The following is a 19,543-nucleotide window of genomic DNA, read 5'->3' on the forward strand; positions in this document are numbered from 1 at the left end:
ATGAATTTCAAAAATCAGGAAAATCAGATCCCCTTTTGAAAAACCCTGGCCAGCTTATGAGCTCAAGCCGGATTTACAACGGATTTACCTGCCAGTCACCTGCCAGGCTTGGATGGCAACAAGTACAATGCTTTGCTTGACACCAGCCATTTCTCTCTGCCACTGGCTCCCTCCTACTTTATAAGGCGAAGCATGCTCTGAATAAGGACTAGGAGAGGGCAGGAGGCAAACTCCCCTGAATTTGGCCTTGCTGAACTTTGAAAGATTATAGGAAGTAAAGCAGCACTGCAGCCACAGTTGTGGGGTGGGGCATCCTTGTACAGATGGGTCTCAAAAGCAGATCTATCCTATAGTTAAGAGCTGGCCTGCCCATAAGGCACCTGTCTCAAGCGCTGGACGTCCCACCACTTCCACAGCAGAGAGGGAGTCATTCTGATGCATAGCACAACCACTTCTCTTCCATGTTCCCGGGTGAATAATAATAATAATAAATTTTATTTATATCCCGCCCTCCCCAGCCGAAGCCGGGCTCAGGGCGGCTAACAACAATAAAACAGTACAAAAGTACAACACAAACAACACTCTAAAATCATTCATTTTAAAATTAATTAAATTCAAGCCACTGGCCACCATTGGGCCAGAGCTCCGCGAAGATTGCCGAGGGAGGGAGTCAGGCTGTGCCCTGGCCAAAGGCCTGGCGGAACAGCTCTGTCTTGCAGGCCCTGCGGAAAGATGTCAAGTCCCGCAGGGCCCTAGTCTCTTGTGACAGAGTGTTCCACCAGGTCGGAGCCACAGCCGAAAAAGCCCTGGCTCTAGTTGAGGCCAGCCTAACTTCTCTGTGGCCTGGGACCTTCAAGATGTTTTTATTTGAAGACCGTAAGTTTCTCTGTGGGGCATACCAGGAGAGGCGGTCCCGTAGGTACGAGGGTCCTAGGCCATATAGGGCTTTAAAGGTTAAAACCAGCACCTTAAACCTGATCCTGTACTCCACCGGGAGCCAGTGCAGTTGATATAGCACCGGATGAATGTGATCTCGCAGCCGAGCAGCAACTCTTTGAGGAGCTCCCTGGCTCCTATTGAGTTCAGTGAGAGCTGGGGCGCAGTGGTAGCGGAAGTGGGGAGGGGATCACAGGGGGGCAGGAGGCGGCAATTCCATTTTGCCTTAGGTGGTGAAACGGGACGGGACGCCCCTTCCTATTGCTAATGCGGTCCTGAGCACCAGCTCCTCCAAACACTTACATATCCCGTATGTCATCTGATCACTGTATTTCTCCAAGTCAAGGTGGATGCTCTGCTGAAAGAATTTCAGCTTCGCTTTCAGCTGCTGAGATGCTGACACCATGTTGTTTTTCATCTTGGTTAAATTGGCATTGTACCTAAGAAGACTCAGCCTAGACAATCCAAACAAAGCAGGTGTTAGCAGTTGCTTCATGATGCAGAGAATTTCTATTGTGTCTGCATGGAGCTTTAAGAAGTCAGCTGTGGACAACCTCAGGTGGCCCCACCAGGCCTATCTACACAGCCAGCAGGACTCTCCTAAGGTTACACCTCCTTTTCCCAGCCCTTACACTGGCCCTGCTCAGTGCTTTGGCCTGGCTGAAATGTGCCCATGAATACCACTTTCTTGCCCATCACTGACATGCAACCCCCAGAAAATGATCCATAAGTGAATATGGGAGTGAGGCTGAAAAAAGTTGTAGGGGTATTCAAAGCATGAGGTCCTTGTCTGTCTCGTCTTATTGCTTACTGCTCTGCTTCAGTCCCCCCACAAAATCTTATGCCATCAGGAAGCCACTATAATTCTGTTGTTAATGAAGACTCACCATGCCCTGTATGCCATATGGATTTCACAGAAACAAGGAAGTAAACTCTACATTTTTTTTGAAAAAACGAAGCTATGATTTTTTGGGGTACCCTGAACACACATTTGCCACCCTTTCTGCCGCTGATCTCGGTTACTGAATCGCTGGCTTACATTGCAGCTCTTTGCCCTTGGAACAGCCGGCTGTAATCTTCTTTTAGTCCAATGATGTAATGCACAGCTTCAGCCCATATCTTACGAAGCTGCACAATGGGCAGCTGAATTTTGCTCTCTTGCACTGTGTGAGGGAAAAGGGAGGAAACATAACAGCCATCACTACTGAAAACATTAAGATTTGCAATATAAAAAGCTACCAGTGCATATTTATTAGAGGCGACCCAGAACCAGAACAGTTATAATGTTTAACTGTCTAAACAAGAGACATTCTCGAATTGCACTTAAAAAGACCACCTGAAATCTAACACACCACCATTTCTTTTTTTTTTAATAAAATATTTATTGAAGTTTTACAAAATGAAAAAAGAAAAAAGAAAAATACAAATAAAAAACAGTTCCATCTTTCCATTACATTCTTTCATTTACTTAATTCCCGGACCTCCTCTAACCTCCCTTTTTGTATTCCAGTTTAATTTGTCAGTTCAGCAAATCCTTCCCCTCTTTGCTTATCCTAATCTTTAATCTTAAAATAATGTAACATTAGATTTTTGCTTATTAATAGTCCATTTTTTCATACTCCTTATAGCATTATAGCTAAAAACCACATAACTTTTAATCCAACATCATTCTAACATTCATTAATTTTACAATATTTCTGTAAATAGTCTTTAAATTTCTTCCAATCTTCTTCCACCGACTCTTCTCCCTGGTCTCGGATTCTGCCGGTCATTTCTGCCAATTCCATATAGTCCATCACCTTCATCTGCCATTCTTCCAGGGTGGGTAGGTCTTGTGTCTTCCAATACTTTGCGATAAGTATTCTTGCTGCTGTTGTGGCATACATAAAAAAAGTTCTGTCCTTCTTTGGCACCTGTTGGCCGACTATGCCCAGAAGAAAGGCCTCTGGTTTCTTCAAGAAGGTATATTTAAATACCTTTTTCAATTCATTATATATCATCTCCCAGAAAGCCTTAATCCTTGGGCACGTCCACCAAAGGTGAAATAATGTACCTTCTGTTTCTTTACATTTCCAACATTTGTTATCGGGCAAATGATAAATTTTTGCCAGCTTGATTGGGGTCATGTACCACCTGTATATCATTTTCATAATATTCTCTCTTAAGGCATTGCATGCCGTAAACTTCATACCTGTGGTCCATAACTGTTCCCAGTCAGCGAACATAATATTATGTCCAACATCTTGTGCCCACTTAATCATAACAGATTTCACCGTTTCATCCTGAGTATTCCATTTCAACAGCAAGTTATACATCCTTGACAAAATCTTAGTTTTGGGCTCTAACAGTTCTGTTTCCAATTTTGATTTTTCCACCTGGAATCCAATTTTTTTGTCCTGATTATATGCCTCCATTATTTGATAATAATGAAGCCAATCTCGCACTTTATTCTTTAGTTTTTCATAACTCTGCAATTTCAATTTGTCTCCTACTTGTTCCAAAATTTCCCAATATTTCGGCCATTTGGTCTCCATATTGTGTTTTTTCAAGGCCTTTGCTTCCATTGGTGATAACCACCTTGGGGTTTTATTTTCAAATAAATCTTTATATCTTATCCAGACATTAAATAGTGCTTTCCTGACAATATGATTTTTAAATGCTTTATGTGCTTTGACCTTATCATACCACAGATATGCATGCCAACCAAATACATTGTTAAAACCTTCCAAATCCAAAATGTCTGTATTCTCAAGGAGTAGCCATTCTTTCAACCAGCAGAAAGCTGCTGATTCATAATACAGTTTAAGGTCTGGCAGGGCAAATCCGCCTCTTTCCTTTGCATCCGTTAAAATCTTAAAATTTATTCTGGGCTTCTTGCCCTGCCAGACAAATCGAGAAATATCTCTCTGCTACTTCTTGAAACAGTCCATCTTGTCTACAATTTGCAATACTTGAAACAAAAATAACATTCTTGGCAATACATTCATCTTTATCGCAGCAATACGGCCTAGCAGTGAAAGCTTCATGTTTGACCAAATTTCTAAGTCTTTTTTCACTTCCGCCCAACATTTTTCATAATTATCTTTAAATAAATTCACGTTTTTGGCTGTCATGTTAATCCCCCAAGTATTTCACTTTTTTAACCACTGTTAAACCTGTCTCATTCTGAAACCTCTCTCTTTCATTCTCTGTTAAATTTTTCCCCAAAACCTTTGTTTTCAGTTTGTTCAATTTGAATCCAGCAACCTGACCAAAATCTTGAATCAGTTCCAAAACTCTTTTGGTACTAGATTCTGGCTCCTGTAATGTCAGTACTAAATCGTCTGCAAATGCTCTCAATTTATACTGTTTAGCTCCGACTTGTATACCTTTAACCAACTGGTCTCTCCTAATCATATTCAGCAAAACCTCCAGGACTGATATAAAAAGCAATGGGGAAATTGGGCAACCTTGTCGTGTCCCTTTCTCTATCTTAAATTCCTCCGTCACCTCATTATTAACAATTAACTTGGCCTTTTGTTCAGAGTAAATTGCACTTATACCGTTTCCAAATCCTTCTCCCACCCCCATCCCCTGTAGATTTTTCTTCATAAAACTCCAAGAAATATTGTCAAAGGCTTTCTCCGCGTCTACAAATATTTAAACTGCTTTGGTGTTAGTATTCACTTCTAACTTTTCCAGAATGTTAATTATATTCCTCAAATTATCAGACAAATGTCTACTCGGAAGAAAGCCTGCTTGGTCTTTATGAATCTCTTCCATCAACACTTTTTTTAATCTCTTAGCCAAAATATCTGCAAAAATTTTGTAATCCACATTAAGTAGTGATATGGGGCGGTAGTTCTTAAGCTGAGTTTTTTCAGTTTCTGTTTTCGGTATAAGTGTAATATATGTTTCTTTCCACGATTCTGGTACCTTTTTCCCTTTCAGTATTTCATTACAGACTTCTTTTAAAGGTTGTACTAACCATTGTTTTAAAGTTCTGTAATATCTTGAAGTCAGTCCATCTGGTCCTGGAGATTTGCCCAATTGCATGTTCTGAATGGCATCTTCTATTTCCTGTTCAGATATTTTACAGTTCAACATTAATTTACTTTCTTGAGGAATTTTTTGTAATCCATTTATCTTCAAAAATCGATCTATATCAACTTCTTTCTGTGGCCCTTGTGTGTATAATTGTTTGAAGTACCTCTGGAAACATTTTTTAATCTCGGCTGGGTTCTGTATGTTCCTTCCTTCCACTTCTAGGTTTGTAATAGTATTTAATTTTTGTCTTTTTTTCATTTGCCACGCTAGCAACTTCCCACATTTATTAGCTGATTCAAATGTCTTTTGTCTCATTTGTTTAATTTTCCATTCTATTTCCTGATTCATCATTTTCATATATTGTACTTGGTATAGCTTTATTTCTTTCAGAATCTCTTGCGACTTTGGTTTTGCTCTCAATTTCTTCTCACTATCTTTTATTCTTTCCAATATTTTATCTTTCTTTTCATTTTGGCTTCTTTTTTTTATTGCATTCTGTTGTATCAAGAACCCTCTCATAACGGCTTTACTTGCGTCCCAGATAACTCTTTTTTCAACATCAGTGTTCATATTTATCTCAAAATAGTCTCTCATAGTTTTTTGGGCCTTCTTAATCACGTTTTCATCTCTAAATAAGGTGTCATTCATCCTCCATCTAAAAGAACCAGTGGAAATCAGTTTCATCTCCATCTTCACAGGATTATGGTCAGAGCAAGTTCTTGGACAGATTTCCGCCTTCTTTATCTTTGGAGCCATTCCACTAGTTACCCATATTTGATTGATTCTGGTCCATGTCATTTTGGCTTCAGAAAAGAAAGTTCCCTCTCTAACCAGGGGATTCTTTATTCTCCAAATATCAACTAAATCCAAATTGTCTGTCATCTCAAAAAAGGTTTTCGGTAGTCTACCATCCTTGGTGATCACTTGTCTTTGTGCCTTATCCATGTTTGTTGATACAAACTCCGTTCATGTCTCCCATCAAGATCAAATTATAGTCCATATAGTCCATTAAAGTCTCATGCAACTTTTTGAAGAATTCAGATTTCCCCTCGTTTGGTGCATAAATTCCTACTATCAGGAATTTTTCTCCTTGAATTTGAATTTCAATTGCCACATATCTTCCTTGGTCATCTTTAAAAATAAATTTCGGTGATAATCTCTCCTTTGCATAGATCACTACTCCTCTTTTTTTAACTTTGTCAGATGAAATAAACTCTTGTCCCAATCTTTTATTAATCAGTACTTTTCTATGTAACCTAATCACATGTGTTTCCTGTAGGCAAATCAAGTCCAATTGTTCTCTTTTCAATAAATGAAAAACATTTTTCCTTTTCTGGGGGAAATTTAGACCATTACAATTCCAGCTTAATAGTTGCAGAGCCATAGTGTAGTTACTTTGTTTTTCCTCCAACAGCACCAAGTATCTGTTCTTGATCTGTCGGTGGCGCACCATTTCAAATGGAATAGTACAGCAAAACATGAGATTCAGTTCTCTGCTTGTGGGGATATCTAGGCTGGTCCCTCCACTGGACTGATCAAACTGCACAATAAAATTGCTGTTGTAATGTTTAAAACAAAGATTGGAGTTTTCCATGGGACTCATAAAGCAGGAAACTGTGGGAAAGCAGGAGTGGGACTCAGCAGCTATGTTGCTCTTCCAGACCTGATTCTTCAAGTACAGGGAATAGAGTTTTAATTGCTATGGAAGACTTTCCATCCGTTTCATACATAAATGGAATATTCCCTTCTACTTTGAAAAAAGCTATCACTACATAGTACAGGGAAGCTTTGCTCTTCTTGTTTCTAGACTGCCTTCACTGAGGAGAAAGCTGCCTGAGGTGCTGCTAGCGCAACTCTCAAAGGTACAAAGGAATGAAAAGACTCTCTTCCCACCCACTGAGGGATGAAACAAGAAGGGAAATGACTACAGTGGTGCCTCGCAAGACGAAATTAATTCGTTCCGCAAGTTTTTTCTTCTTGCGAGTTTTTCGTCTTGCGAAGCACTGTTTCCCATAGGAATGCATTGAAAATCAATCAATGCGTTCCGATGGAAACCGCCTTCAGACCAGGTCCGGGGACAGTCTGTCCCCCGACCTCTTCTGAAGGCTGGGGGGCGGGGACAAGGGCTTTTCTTCCCACCGCCAGCCTTCAGAAGGCTGTTCTGAAGGCTGGCGGTGGGAAGAAAAGCCCTTCTCCCCAGCTCCCACCCCGCAAGCTCCGGGGACAGGAGGGCTTTCCTCCCGACTGCCAGCATTTTAAAAGCCCCCAGGACAGCATTTTCAGATCGCCCGGGACAGCGGAGAAGTCTCCGCTGTCCCGGGGGCTTTTAAAATGCTGGCGGGCGGCAGCGCAGCGTTCGCTGCCACCCGCCAGCATTTTCAGATCGCCCCGGGACAGCGGAGAAGTCTCCGCTGTCCCGGGGCTTTTAAAATGCTGGCGGGCGGCAGCACAGCGTTCGCTTCCGCCCGCCAGCATTTTCAGATCGCCCCGGGACAGCGGAGAAGTCTCCGCTGTCCCGGGAAGGCAGGTGGGGGGAGCAAAGACTTTTGCCCCCCGCCGGCCTTCAGAAGAGGTCCAGGACCTCTTCTGAAGGCCGGCGGAGATTTCCCTATGGGCTTTCTTCTTGCGAAGCAAGCCCATAGGGAAATTCGTTTTGCAAAGCACCTCCAAAACAGAAAACTCTTTCGTCTTGCGAGTTTTTCGTTTTGCGAGGCGTTCGTCTTGCGAGGCACCACTGTATCTAGATTTTGGACCAAAAGAAAAGGCTGATGGGGCAAGGATGAGGGTAAAACTCTTGCACATAAATAACAGACCAAGATAAAAATGAACAAAAACATGGGAAGTCCAAAAACATATGGCATAATTGGTTTGTTCTCGTAAGAATGTCTTATTAATGGTCTGAAGTTCCTCATAAAACTTTATCAAGCTAGGTGTGATTAGCTGGATTTCAAACATTATATTTGGCAATTAACACACACAAAAATGTCTACTATAACAATTCATGCTTCAAAAATCCTAACCAAGGAAATGCAAGGAACGTCACCTCTGAATACACTGCTCTTGCAACTATTATGGGCTGAATTTGTGAAACAACCGACCATTGTGTTCCCCTTATGGTAATGGCATCATGAAATATATTAGTTACACTGCGTCACAGCAGATACAGAACAATTAGTCCTCCTAAATAGTATTTTATTGCTACTGCTCTGAAGGTTATGCCCCTGCTCATAACAACTAATAATCAGGTCTGAACTGCAATATACTTACCAATATAATTTACACAGTCAGACAGACTCCTAGAAGCAAAGGGGCCTTCATAGATAGTTTTGCTTTTATCAAACAAATAAACCATGTAGCTATCCCAGCCTCTCTGCCAAGGAGAAAAGAGAAACAAACAAGTCAAGAATTCTCACAGAAACCTTGAATAAGCAGCTATAATTCAGAGAACCATGATTACACACTTAAGAAAAAAAACAGAGGCGGCCACCCCAGGCACAAGTCAACTGTGCAAAACTACGTGGATTGTGTTAAACTAAATTGTTGTGCAAGCAAAAGTTGCTCCTAGCAGAACAAGACCATCCTTGTTCTCCCCCAGCTCACACGCCCCAGACTACTCCCAAATTTGCTCTGGATGGGCAGATTTAGGGCGCACACAGAAGGAAAAGGTTATGCCCCACAAGGAAAACCCATATGCTGACAGAACCGGCTGTAGGGAGGATTCATTCATTGCAGGGAGTTGGACTAGATGACCCTCAGAGTCCTTTCCAACTCTACAATTCTATTATTCTATGTTGAATACGACTCTTTGAGTCTGAATAGTCAATATTTTAATTTTTTTGTCTCAACAGAACCAGAAAACTCATGTATGAACTGAAAAAGATACAAGGAGTACAGGGGAAGAGCGGAGGAGGAGGAAGAAGAAGAGAAGAGTCTGGATTTGATATCCCACTTTATCACTACCCGAAGGAGTCTCAAAGCGGCTAACATTCTCCTTTCCCTTCCTCCCCCACAACAAACACTCTGTGAGGTGAGTGGGGCTGAGAGACTTCAGAGAAGTGTGACTAGCCCGAGGAGGAGCAGGGAAGCGAACCCGGTTCCCCAGATTACAAGTCTACCACTCTTAACCACTACACCACAGAAACTTCACCCTTAACTGCAGGCAAATAAAAGGCTGTGCTCTGGTGCAAATACTGGAATATATTCCCGTTTACTGGAATGAAAAAGGGAAACTTACTACGCCATCAATAACACACTGAGAGGCTGGCTTCCGAGGGTCTAGGCAAATTCCCATCTCAAGCAAAAGCTCTTGGTTCCCTGTGCTGATCCCAGTCTCCGACTCAATGCAAGACTGGAGAGAATGGAGACTTTCCTCAGGGAGCAATGAAAAAGACAGGATCTTGGCAGAAGTCATATTTAAGATGTGAACTATCTGAAAAGGAAAGAAAGGCACACATACTCAACCCCAAACCAGCAGTAATTTAGTCAGAGAAAACCAAAAGGAAAACCAACTCTTTGCCCCCCACAAAAGAAGATGATTATATACACATACATAAAAATGCCTATGTATGTTATATCACTCTAAGCAGAAATCACTCTAAGCAGAAATCAGGAGTCTGTCTCTAAGAAGTTGATTTATTATTATATAAGCCCCCAGTAAGGGATGCGGGTGGTGCTGTGGGTTAAACCACAGAGCCTAGGACTTGCCGATCAGAAGGTCGGTGGTTTGAATCCCCGTGACGGGGTGAGCTCCCGCTGCTTGGCCCCTGCTCCTGCCAACCTAGCAGTTCAAAAGCACGTCAAAGTGCAAGTAGATAAATAGGTACCACTCCGGCGGGAAGGTCAATGGTGTTTCCATGCACTGCTCTGGTTTGCCAGAAGCGGCTTAGTCATCCTGGCCACATGACCCGGAAGCTGTACGCCGGCTCCCTCGGCCAATAAAGCGAGATGAGCGCCGCAACCCCAGAGTTGGTCACGACTGGACCTAATGGTCAGGGGTCCCTTTACCTTTAAGCCCCCGGTATTAAAATTATTTAAATAAAATTTCGGGTCAACAGTGCCTTCCCCTGAAGACCTAACAGCCTTTCTTCTCCCCCCAACTCCAGCAGGCTTGCTTCTACAAATTGCCAATGGTATTTTCTATCCTTTAGGCCAGGGCTGGGGAACCTTCAACCCATGGACCAAATTTGGCACAGGTTCAGGTTCCAATTTGGCCCATTAGGCAGTTTCCCTCAAACCACACCCACCCACCCTGCACCTAATGTTGTATGTAAAAGCAGGTGTGAGGCAGGGAGAGCCATGGCTGGATTGGATTGTGATAGAGTTTCCTGTTCGGAACTTGACAATGCAACTGAGTGCGGCAGAAAGCAGCAGGCCTGAGGTCACTGCCCATCAGTTGACGGGCAGTGACTCCAAGCCTGCTGATCAGCACTAAGTCCTGCGTGATACTTGGAAGCCCTTATTACCATCACCTGATGACACTGTGATGACAGATGAGTGGCTATATTTGGCCTGTTAGCAGAAGATGAGATAAGGAGGGCTGACCTACTGGCCTACTACCCACCCCTCCTTAGCCAAAGGAGAGCATTCTGCCACAGCACTGCAAAAATTGTGTTACGAGATTTCAGAGAACAAATGAAGGTAGCTTACCAGCTTGTGTAATGGTAATGCATTTAAACAACCTCTTTTTAATCCGGGCATGCCATATCAGAACTTACCTTCAAACCCAGTATTTGATCCATTAATTGGAAACATCTCAAATTACCAGTTTCTGGGTCTGGACCACCCCCTCTCTGCTGTGGATCCCAATTTAGCATCAGTTGCAGCCAGCTCTCCATCATTTCTACAATTATACTAAGCCAAAAACAAAAGCACAGTAGACAATGGTTAACAACTGTCAACCGTGAACAACTGTTAATACCTAGTTTATTAAAAGATCTTACTTACTAGACACTTACTAGTGTAACTATATAACGTACATTATGAACACAAGGATGCCAGAAACAGTAAGAGGAGGAAGGGATAGACATTTGTGTAAGATTAATAAACCACAGAACAGCTCTGACATGGAAATATTTCCCATACGGAAACCAACAAAATTGACTGATATAGGCATAGTATCCTCCATGACATTAATCTGGAAAAGAACACCAGATTTGTATCTAGCCAGTTTAGTTTTCTTTTTTTCAAAATTCTCATGCATATGCCACACTTGTTTAGTTTTTCCATTCTCAGCTTTGCTTCCAAGGTTCATCTGAGTTCCTAACTACGTTAACAAGGAAGATAGGTGTACAAAAGGTTTAAACAGTCTTAAAACTATCTTTGTTTGCTCATTCACCTATTTACACACAAACAAAATACCCATTAAATTCGGCCAAAACATGAGAGAGAAAACATGGAACACAGCTTCAAGACCTCTGTGGTCAGTTTCTGATTCCCTGCAGCTCAGAAAGAAATAAGAAATGCCAGAGAATTTAAGACCATCAAAAGCATTACTTGCCTACATAGGGAAGAAAGCTTTGCAAAGTGAGGTTTCCAGGGAAGCTATGCTTTAAAAAGGCATCCCTCTGTGTGTGCATAAGTGAGGAAAATGATGTAAAAAGGGTAGATGTATGCACAAGAGAGGGAGGGAGAGAGAGAGAGAGAGAGAGAGAGAGAGAGAGAGAGAGAGAAAGGCGGGAGGAGTTTGTGGTGGTGATGAACTGAAAATAATTAACACTGTTTCTTTTACAGTCAAAGAAAAAGAAAATAGAGGGGTTGTTTTAGTTTCACCCACTGCCAGCATGTGATCCTCAACAAATTCTCTCTGAGGGAATATATCCCTTCAGGGAAGAAAGGTTGCTCATTCTTACTCCAGAGCTTCAAAAGACAACTATGATTTTAGATGAGAAATGCTATCTGTAACTAGCGCTTTTTTTCCTTAAAAAATGTTTAGGAATACTCTCATTTTCCTACTCATAATGAAATACTGCCCCTCAATGAGGCCAAACTTAAGATTCACAAAATGACCCCCTAGTCCCCCAAGAAAAAAGCACTGCTTGTAAATATGAGAGAAAAGCAAGCTAGAGTGTATTTGGACCAGAATATACTTTGGTAAAAGATTATACCTTAGAACCTCCACCTGACACTGTATTAAGACAAAAGAGGCGCTGAACAGATTTGCACGGCAGAATTCAAGCAATTTAAAGGAAAGCAGGGGATTTAATGTTACCTGCAGAGGCTGTTGGGATTTGGCAGATGAGGACTGAATCTAACTTCCCCAGTCATCTCTTCCCACGCAAAAATGTATTTCGGATCTTTCTTCTTGATTTTATCATGCCTGTAGAAAAACAGTGAATGAAGGATTGAAAAACAATTGACCAATCAACATACTGTGGAAGAGATTACAGTAATCCCTTATCTTATGTGGAGGGTTCAGTTCCAAGGGTTACGTGTACAAACAAAAATTGTGTATAGCCAAAAGCTTGGAGCTACCCCGAAGGTGATCATGTGCTACCAGACACCCACAATTTACTTGCTAGCTCACCAGGGGCTATGCCTCCGCCCTCTGGTGAGAAAAATACCCAGCATCCCCTTTCCCTCTTACACAATTTCGGGTTGGGAGAAAACAACGGCAAGAGTTTTTCCTGCTCTTCCTTATTCTATTTGTACCTTAGTGTAAGTGAAATAAGACTCCTCTCCCCCCCCCCCCAAGTCCTTTGCATTTGCTAGGACCTCCCCAACCTTTTCAAGTGGGAGAAATTCATTCTGCTGCCTTTAATCCTTTTCATATCTCAGAGGGAAGAAGATTATGACAGTCACAAAAGAGGCTGGCTACTAAGCCAAGTCAATACATGTGAATCCATCACCAGTGATATCCTTGGCTGAATCAATAGGTACTTGTGACACCCACACAGCCACATTCAACACAGCACTCATAATTGCTTCCTTGGAGTGGCTATGACCCCTTTATTTTCTAAGGAACAGAACATTGCCCGATGAGTGCTTGAATATTACAGTAACGCTGCAATATTTAGCAGCTGCAACACGAGCTGGTGCAAGTGCATTTAGATCCCCAGCAACTGCTCCACAAAATGATAGCATGGAAAGCCCTTGACCAGCTGAAGGTATTATGCCAGATAAGTGAGAGACTTATTGGGGGAAGGAATATTCACAAGGAAAACCCTTTTCATTTCTTCTTGTCTTCAAGATGGGTGGACTCTTTCCAAATAGTTCACTTCCAAAAGAGGGGCTTCCCAGGTATATGCAACACTGATATGATTTTACTCTATTAGCTCTTCTCGGGTGGACAGGAAAGGCAAGCAATTGCCTGGTAGCCCGTTAGTTTGAGAAACAAAACTCTTACCAGGTAAAAGGCTGCTGGTTATGTAAAAATGGTCTAAATCCTGCAATGCTCTCAAAGACAACAGTTCCAAAGCTCCAGAAGTCTACAGAAGTTGTATATGGCTTATTATCAAAGAGTTCTGGTGCCTTAAAAAAAAAAGTAAACAAGATGCAATAACAACGGCAATAATAATAATTTTTATTATTTATACCCTGCCCATCTGACTGGGTTGCCCCAGTCACTCTGGGTGGCTTCCAACATAATATGAAAATACAGTGAGACATCAAACGTTAAAAACTTCCCAATACAAAAAACATATGAAGAACATTGCAAGTATTTCGCTATAATTCTATAGTTAAGGGATGCAATGTATAATGCATAGAAATGAAAACTGGGGCAGTTTTTGCTGCAGTGAGCTACATCTTTAAAAGTCTTACCAAATACTGTAAGGTCCCAACAAAAGATGTGCATAAGCTTCCTTGATCCAGATCCTTGGCATATCCCAAGTCTATTATTTTGTGAATTATCTGGAAATGAAATCAAATACAGTATATTCTTCATTTATGCTACTTGACCTTTCTGCTGCTTTCAACATCAAATCAAACATCTTCACCCATGTCAGTTTTAGGAGCTCTGCAATTTGCTCAGTTAAATTAAATTAATTAACAAAATGCCTCAACCACTTTTCAGCTACTGGTACCAAAGTGGCATACAGACCCATTTTCTTGTCCCCCCATCCTTCATGTTTCTTTACAAACTTCTTACTTCTCCTCCCAAGTTTTTGGCTCTTTCCTTTCCTCTCCACACTTTAGGAAATTCTACCATGGTCCTAAGCAGCCTCAAGAATGCCAAGCCATCTCTTTTTACTTTCCCTTACTTTTAATTTTGCCAGCTGTCTTTTGACATCTGAATATCACCTTAAACTCTGTGTGACAGAATCACAATTCTCACCCAAATCTTCTTAGGTACTTTATTCTGTTTTACTGGTGTTTGTTAAACTACCTCTCATAGCCTGCAGCATAAGGTTCATATTTCTCTCTCTCTTTGGTTTTTAAGAACAGGTTCATATTTGATTCCTTTTTTTCCTTGCTTCTCACAGTGAATCTGTCGTTAAAACCAACACCCACTGAGTATGGAAAACTCACCCATAGCACAAAGACTTCACATTTACTAACTATATTTAGAAGGAAGGGAATTTGTGTTTTTACAATTAATGTCATTTCTTTTATACTGTAATCTTTTAATTAGTTTTTTCCATCTCCATGCTGACTTCTGGTCTTCTATTCTGATGTCTACAGCCAGAACCGTCTGATTAGTTGCTTCAGCAGAACTCAATGACTTAAACTAACAGTCATTATCCATACTACTCTTGCCCCAGAATCTCACCAACCTGAAATCATCATTGAACTGTAATCTGCTGCCTAGCTCAATTTATTCAGTTTTAAACATAATTCTCCCTTGTATTGGATTGCATCACTTAAGAGCAATAAACTACTTCCTTCCTTCCTTCCATCCCTCCCTCCCTCCACACGGGCAAGGCAGGGAACATCCATACACCACCCCCTCAACCATTTGATTCGACTGCCGCAGAGGGCCGTAACAGCACATAGGTAAAGGTAAAGGGACCCCTGACCATTAGGTCCAGTCGCGGGCGACTCTGGGGCTGCGGCACTCATCTCACTTTATTGGCCGAGGGAGCCGGCATACAGCTTCCGGGTCATGTGGCCAGCACGACTAAGCCACTTCTGGCGAACCAGAGCAGCCCATGGAAACGCTGTTTACCTTCCTGCCGGAGCAGTACCTATTTATCTACTTGCACTTTGATGTGCTTTCGAACTGCTAGGTGGGCAGGAGCAGGGACCGAGCAACGGGAGGTCACCCCGTTGCGGGGATTCGAACCGCCAACCTTCTGATCGGCAAGTCCAAGGCTCTGTGGTTTAACCCACAGCGCCACCCGCGTCCCTTAACAGCACATAGCCCCAGAGAATTGTACAAAGTGAAACAAATGGCACTGCAGTAGAAAGATGAGGAACCTACCAGGGCTACTAGCACTAGGAAAATTTGCTCCCCACAAAGATGACAGTCAAGAGACTCTGTTCACATGTACCCAGTGCTGTGGAAGCTGGCTCAAGGTGCAATGCCAAGTCATGGAGAAGCATGACCTAATCCTGCACATAGGGCAAGATCAACCTCATAGGTGTTCCCACCTGATTAGCACACTCCCATTGAGGTGCCAATCTGGGGAGAAAGGGGGGGATCAGAGCACAGGAAAGCACTTTCCTCATTGCGCCTGTGTGCAGAAAGCCAAAGTACGAGTAAATTCCATCTGATTCACCTCAAGGAGAACTTTACTATAGCTTATCTGGCACAGCCTAAGCAGGGTGTAGGGGGTTCTACAGCAGACAGCTCAGATCTCCCAACTCTTTTGTTTCTATCCTTGAGGTTCCCCGGTAGAACTGGTACTCACTTCAACTTCTTATCCCATTCCCTCCTCTGCAGAAGATAGTCAAAAAGAATCAAGGTGGTCCCAATAGTCCCAGCAAATTCCCTGCCTCTCATTAGTTTGCTTCAAACTCCACCCCCTCCGCAACACGACAGCTGAATAATGACTAAGTAGACCCATAGCAGAGCTATGCAAGCTTTCCCCTTACCCTCCACATCACTGACACTACTAAAGGATTCCAGTCAGAATACTGAAACTATACACCAGATTTTGCAGCTGATGGCTGAAAAGTAGGCCACAGATGTACTTCTTATTGCATCCAAGCAAAATTAATATTTGTAGATAATCCGCTCAGATCATCCAAGGCATGTCACTTACTTTTCCACCTTCTTCCTGAAGAACAATATTCTCAGGTTTTAGGTCCCTGTGTATTATTCTGTTTTCATGCAAGTACTGGATCCCATAACCTAGAAGTCCAATATGTTTTGGAAGGGGAGGGGGATGTTAAGGAGAAAAATACCTTTTAGAGAAATTGACATCCAGTCTTTCTTTGACTATCTATGAAGTATATAAACAGCAGAACATAGATGGAGGTACGGGAGGATGAAATTACTCTAGCCGAGTGTGCATTTTTTCAATTCTACTCTATCAGCCAGCTTTGAATACACCACCTCACAAGGTTTCTAGTAGTAGTGGATCATTTAGATTATTTGTATTTCTGTGCTGAAACTGTCTTACATGTGAATGAGATTATTGTTGCTTGTTTTTTTGGAGAGATGCATTACATGAATCCTCAAGATAAGAAATGGATTTTAATGCAATTTTAGCTCTCCTCACACACTAGCCACACCAAAGGGTTCCACATGTAGAATGCGCAGTGGGGTTCCATTACCCTGCCCCCCCCCAATATATGTGTTGTACATAGGTTTCTGAGTAGAGGCATCTATATGCAATGCAGGGCTGTCAGGGAAGGGCAGGTCAGGGACCTACATGACATAGATGTCAGGGCCAACAGTGTTATATTTATTCTTATTCTGTGAATTGCATTGAGTGCTGCTTAACACTGACAGAAAGTATTACAAAATCCAAATGCCTAATACAGGGGACTCTGAACGACGTCACAGGCTGGGGGATTTTAGCATGCCGCTCTTCACATTTTGAGCATCCCACATTTGTTAATATTCTGCGCAATTTTAATCACCAATTGTGAAATACTGGAAGCACTCAGCATTTTGTGACTGGTTTTATTTCATATTGGTGTTTCATGTACTGCTGTATTCTTATTCTGCATTTTATGGTTTAGCTCTAAATGTTGAGTTGTTTCAATATGGTGCTTATTATACAGTAATATTTTTGTATGAACTGCATTTTTGTCATATTTTTTCTTCTTTAAGTTCTTTGTTGTTGTTTCAGTTTTCTATACACTGCTTAGAGATATTTTCTTATATATTAAGTGGTATACAAATGGTGTAAATAAAACATAAAACAAAGCATGTATAGTTTTTGTGCGACTTATAATGTGTATTGAAGTTTTTGGAGGTGGAAATGTTGTTATTCTAGTGTCAATGTCAATTTTCTCCTGTTTTGAACAGAATGGCAACCTCCCTAAATTATCAGGGCGCTAGCCTGGGAATACTCCTTGATTCAGCCTTATTATTTGTTATATTTATTAGAAACTCCCCACCCCGAAAAGTGAAAGCAACTTACAGAAATCAGCATTAAAAACAAGGATAAAACATCCTAAAATATGTAAGTAATACAGAAAAACAGACCCAGCTGAACCCCACCCCACTAAAAGATGAGCAGAAAATTAAGGTCTAAAGGCCCGGGTGAATGGGATCGCTTTTGGCTGGTCTCTACAAATAAAGATTGCACCAGGCACCACTCTCTGGGGACAACATGCTCTCTGTTAGAGACCCACCACAGAGAACACTGGTTCTCATCTCACCACCCTCTGTTCCTCTCTCAGAAAAGGCACATGGAGAAGAACCTCAGGTGATGAGTGCAGAGTCCGGCTTCATGTGGAGAGAGGCATTCCTTGATGTACTGGGGTTCTGACCGGCAAAAGGCTTTATAGGTCAAAACCAGCACTTTGAATTGGGCTCGGAAACTGGCAGCCAATGCAACCATGCTAGGATTGGTGTTATGTGCTCAAACCATTCCACCCTGGTGAACAACCTGCAAATTGTGCACCAGCTGCAGTTTCCAATTTGTCTTCAAAGGCAGCCTTATGTATAATGCATTGCAGTAAACAGCAAACCTCGAGGTCCTCAGTGGTGTGGAGTACTTTTTTCCATCTTAGGCTAGTAAAGCAGCTGTACTCTGTCCCAGACAGTGATAGTCTGGTAAGATTGATATCTGCTCAGTTAGGCTACAGCAACAAGTGAGTTAGGCATGTTAGGGAGTACCAGACCTAGATGGATGAAACAGGAAGCCTAGTCATCTTGGTTTCTTTATTCTACTCAGGGAGGAGCACACAGAATGACTGGGCAGTATGCACCAAGACATAATAAGGAATGAAGTCTGGTTTGTTGTTACATGTGAATGTGGTCAATGACAGAACAATATAGTTAGGGGTATCATGTCTGAATCTTAAACTGAGATCAGAATCTAAGGCAAAAATCTGTTTTCATTTTAGAATTCATATTTCTAGACATCATTTGAAAGCGCATGGCCCGCATTTCCTGAATTGCCAAAATGGAAGGAGTGTTGGGGCAGACGTTAAAAGGAAAGCTCTCTCTGTCCCTCCTAATGATGGCTGGGTTCTACTTCCATCATTTGGTGTGCCTCCTCCAGTTCAGTATGCACCATCATTCTAATTGGTGACAAATATTTTTTCGATCTATTGAATCCAAAATAATTTTACATTCAAACAGTGCTATCAGAATCAATTAGGCAAGCTAAGGAAAGTCATATGAGGTCATGAGTACTTTGAGGTTTTTTACAATCAAGTGGTATATAAGTTTTATAAATAAAATAAACAAACAAATGCTAAAATTAAAGGGATTTGTGCATCCTAAGTTTCAAGGCAAAATTAGCAGTCTGAGAACCACAAAGGCTTGTCGCAAATGCACAAAAGGGAACAGCTGACTTACCAATGTCGCTAAGAAGAGAAAGTATTTGACTCTCTTTAAGGCCGCAGCAATTTTCCGGTAAGTTCAACAGCTACAAGGAAGGATAAAAGGTTGACATTATCAATATGCTGTACACCCTTCTAAGAACGAAAGAATTTATGAGCAAGCAATTGCTTGGAGAACACAAAACCTATATGAGAGAAGCCTCTGTATACACTTAAAGTGAGGATCTACTTCAGCAATCTATCGTATTGTCCACAAACACCTTTAAAGCAGAAAACCATCCTATACAGTTGTTACGTTTAAAATGGAGGGGCACTGCCTCGTTCCAAGACTACAGTGGTACCTCGAGTTAAGTACTTAATTCGTTCCGGAGGTCTGTTCTTAACCTGAAACTGTTCTTAACCTGAAGCACCACTTTAGTTAATGGGGCTTCCTGCTGCCACCGCGCCGCCAGAGCACGATTTCTGTTCTCATCCTGAAGCAAAGTTCTTAACCCGAGGTACTATTGCTGGGTTAGTGGAGTCTGTAACCTGAAGCTTATGTAACCTGAAGCGTATGTAACCTGAGGTACCACTGTACTTATTTCTTTAATATACTTATATCCCGCCTTTCTGCCTGGTAACAGGCCTTCAGGGTAGTTTAGAATAAAATAAAAGGCTAAAGGAAAAGTAATTTCTGAGGGTGCTCTGGTCTAACTAAACCAAGGATGGGGACCCTTTTCTGGTCAGCAGGTCAGACCCT

General features: G+C 41.9%; 1 protein-coding gene across 1 annotated transcript in view; it reads right to left on the reverse strand.

The window, feature by feature from the left end:
* CHUK (component of inhibitor of nuclear factor kappa B kinase complex) overlaps positions 1-19,543 on the reverse strand; it is a 35,268-nt gene that overhangs the window by 12,804 nt on the left and 2,921 nt on the right. The window contains exons 4-13 of the mRNA XM_053387873.1: positions 18,821-18,890; positions 16,104-16,192; positions 13,720-13,809; positions 13,304-13,428; positions 12,170-12,277; positions 10,677-10,812; positions 9,197-9,391; positions 8,230-8,332; positions 1,976-2,099; positions 1,240-1,391 (exon numbers count right to left, since the gene is read on the reverse strand). Of these exons, the coding sequence (XP_053243848.1) occupies positions 1,240-1,391; positions 1,976-2,099; positions 8,230-8,332; positions 9,197-9,391; positions 10,677-10,812; positions 12,170-12,277; positions 13,304-13,428; positions 13,720-13,809; positions 16,104-16,192; positions 18,821-18,890 (1,192 nt within the window). The remainder of the gene's footprint in view (positions 1-1,239; positions 1,392-1,975; positions 2,100-8,229; positions 8,333-9,196; positions 9,392-10,676; positions 10,813-12,169; positions 12,278-13,303; positions 13,429-13,719; positions 13,810-16,103; positions 16,193-18,820; positions 18,891-19,543) is intronic.

This window comes from Podarcis raffonei, chromosome 5, assembly GCF_027172205.1.
Source record: "Podarcis raffonei isolate rPodRaf1 chromosome 5, rPodRaf1.pri, whole genome shotgun sequence".
Taxonomy (NCBI): Eukaryota; Metazoa; Chordata; class Lepidosauria; order Squamata; family Lacertidae; genus Podarcis; species Podarcis raffonei.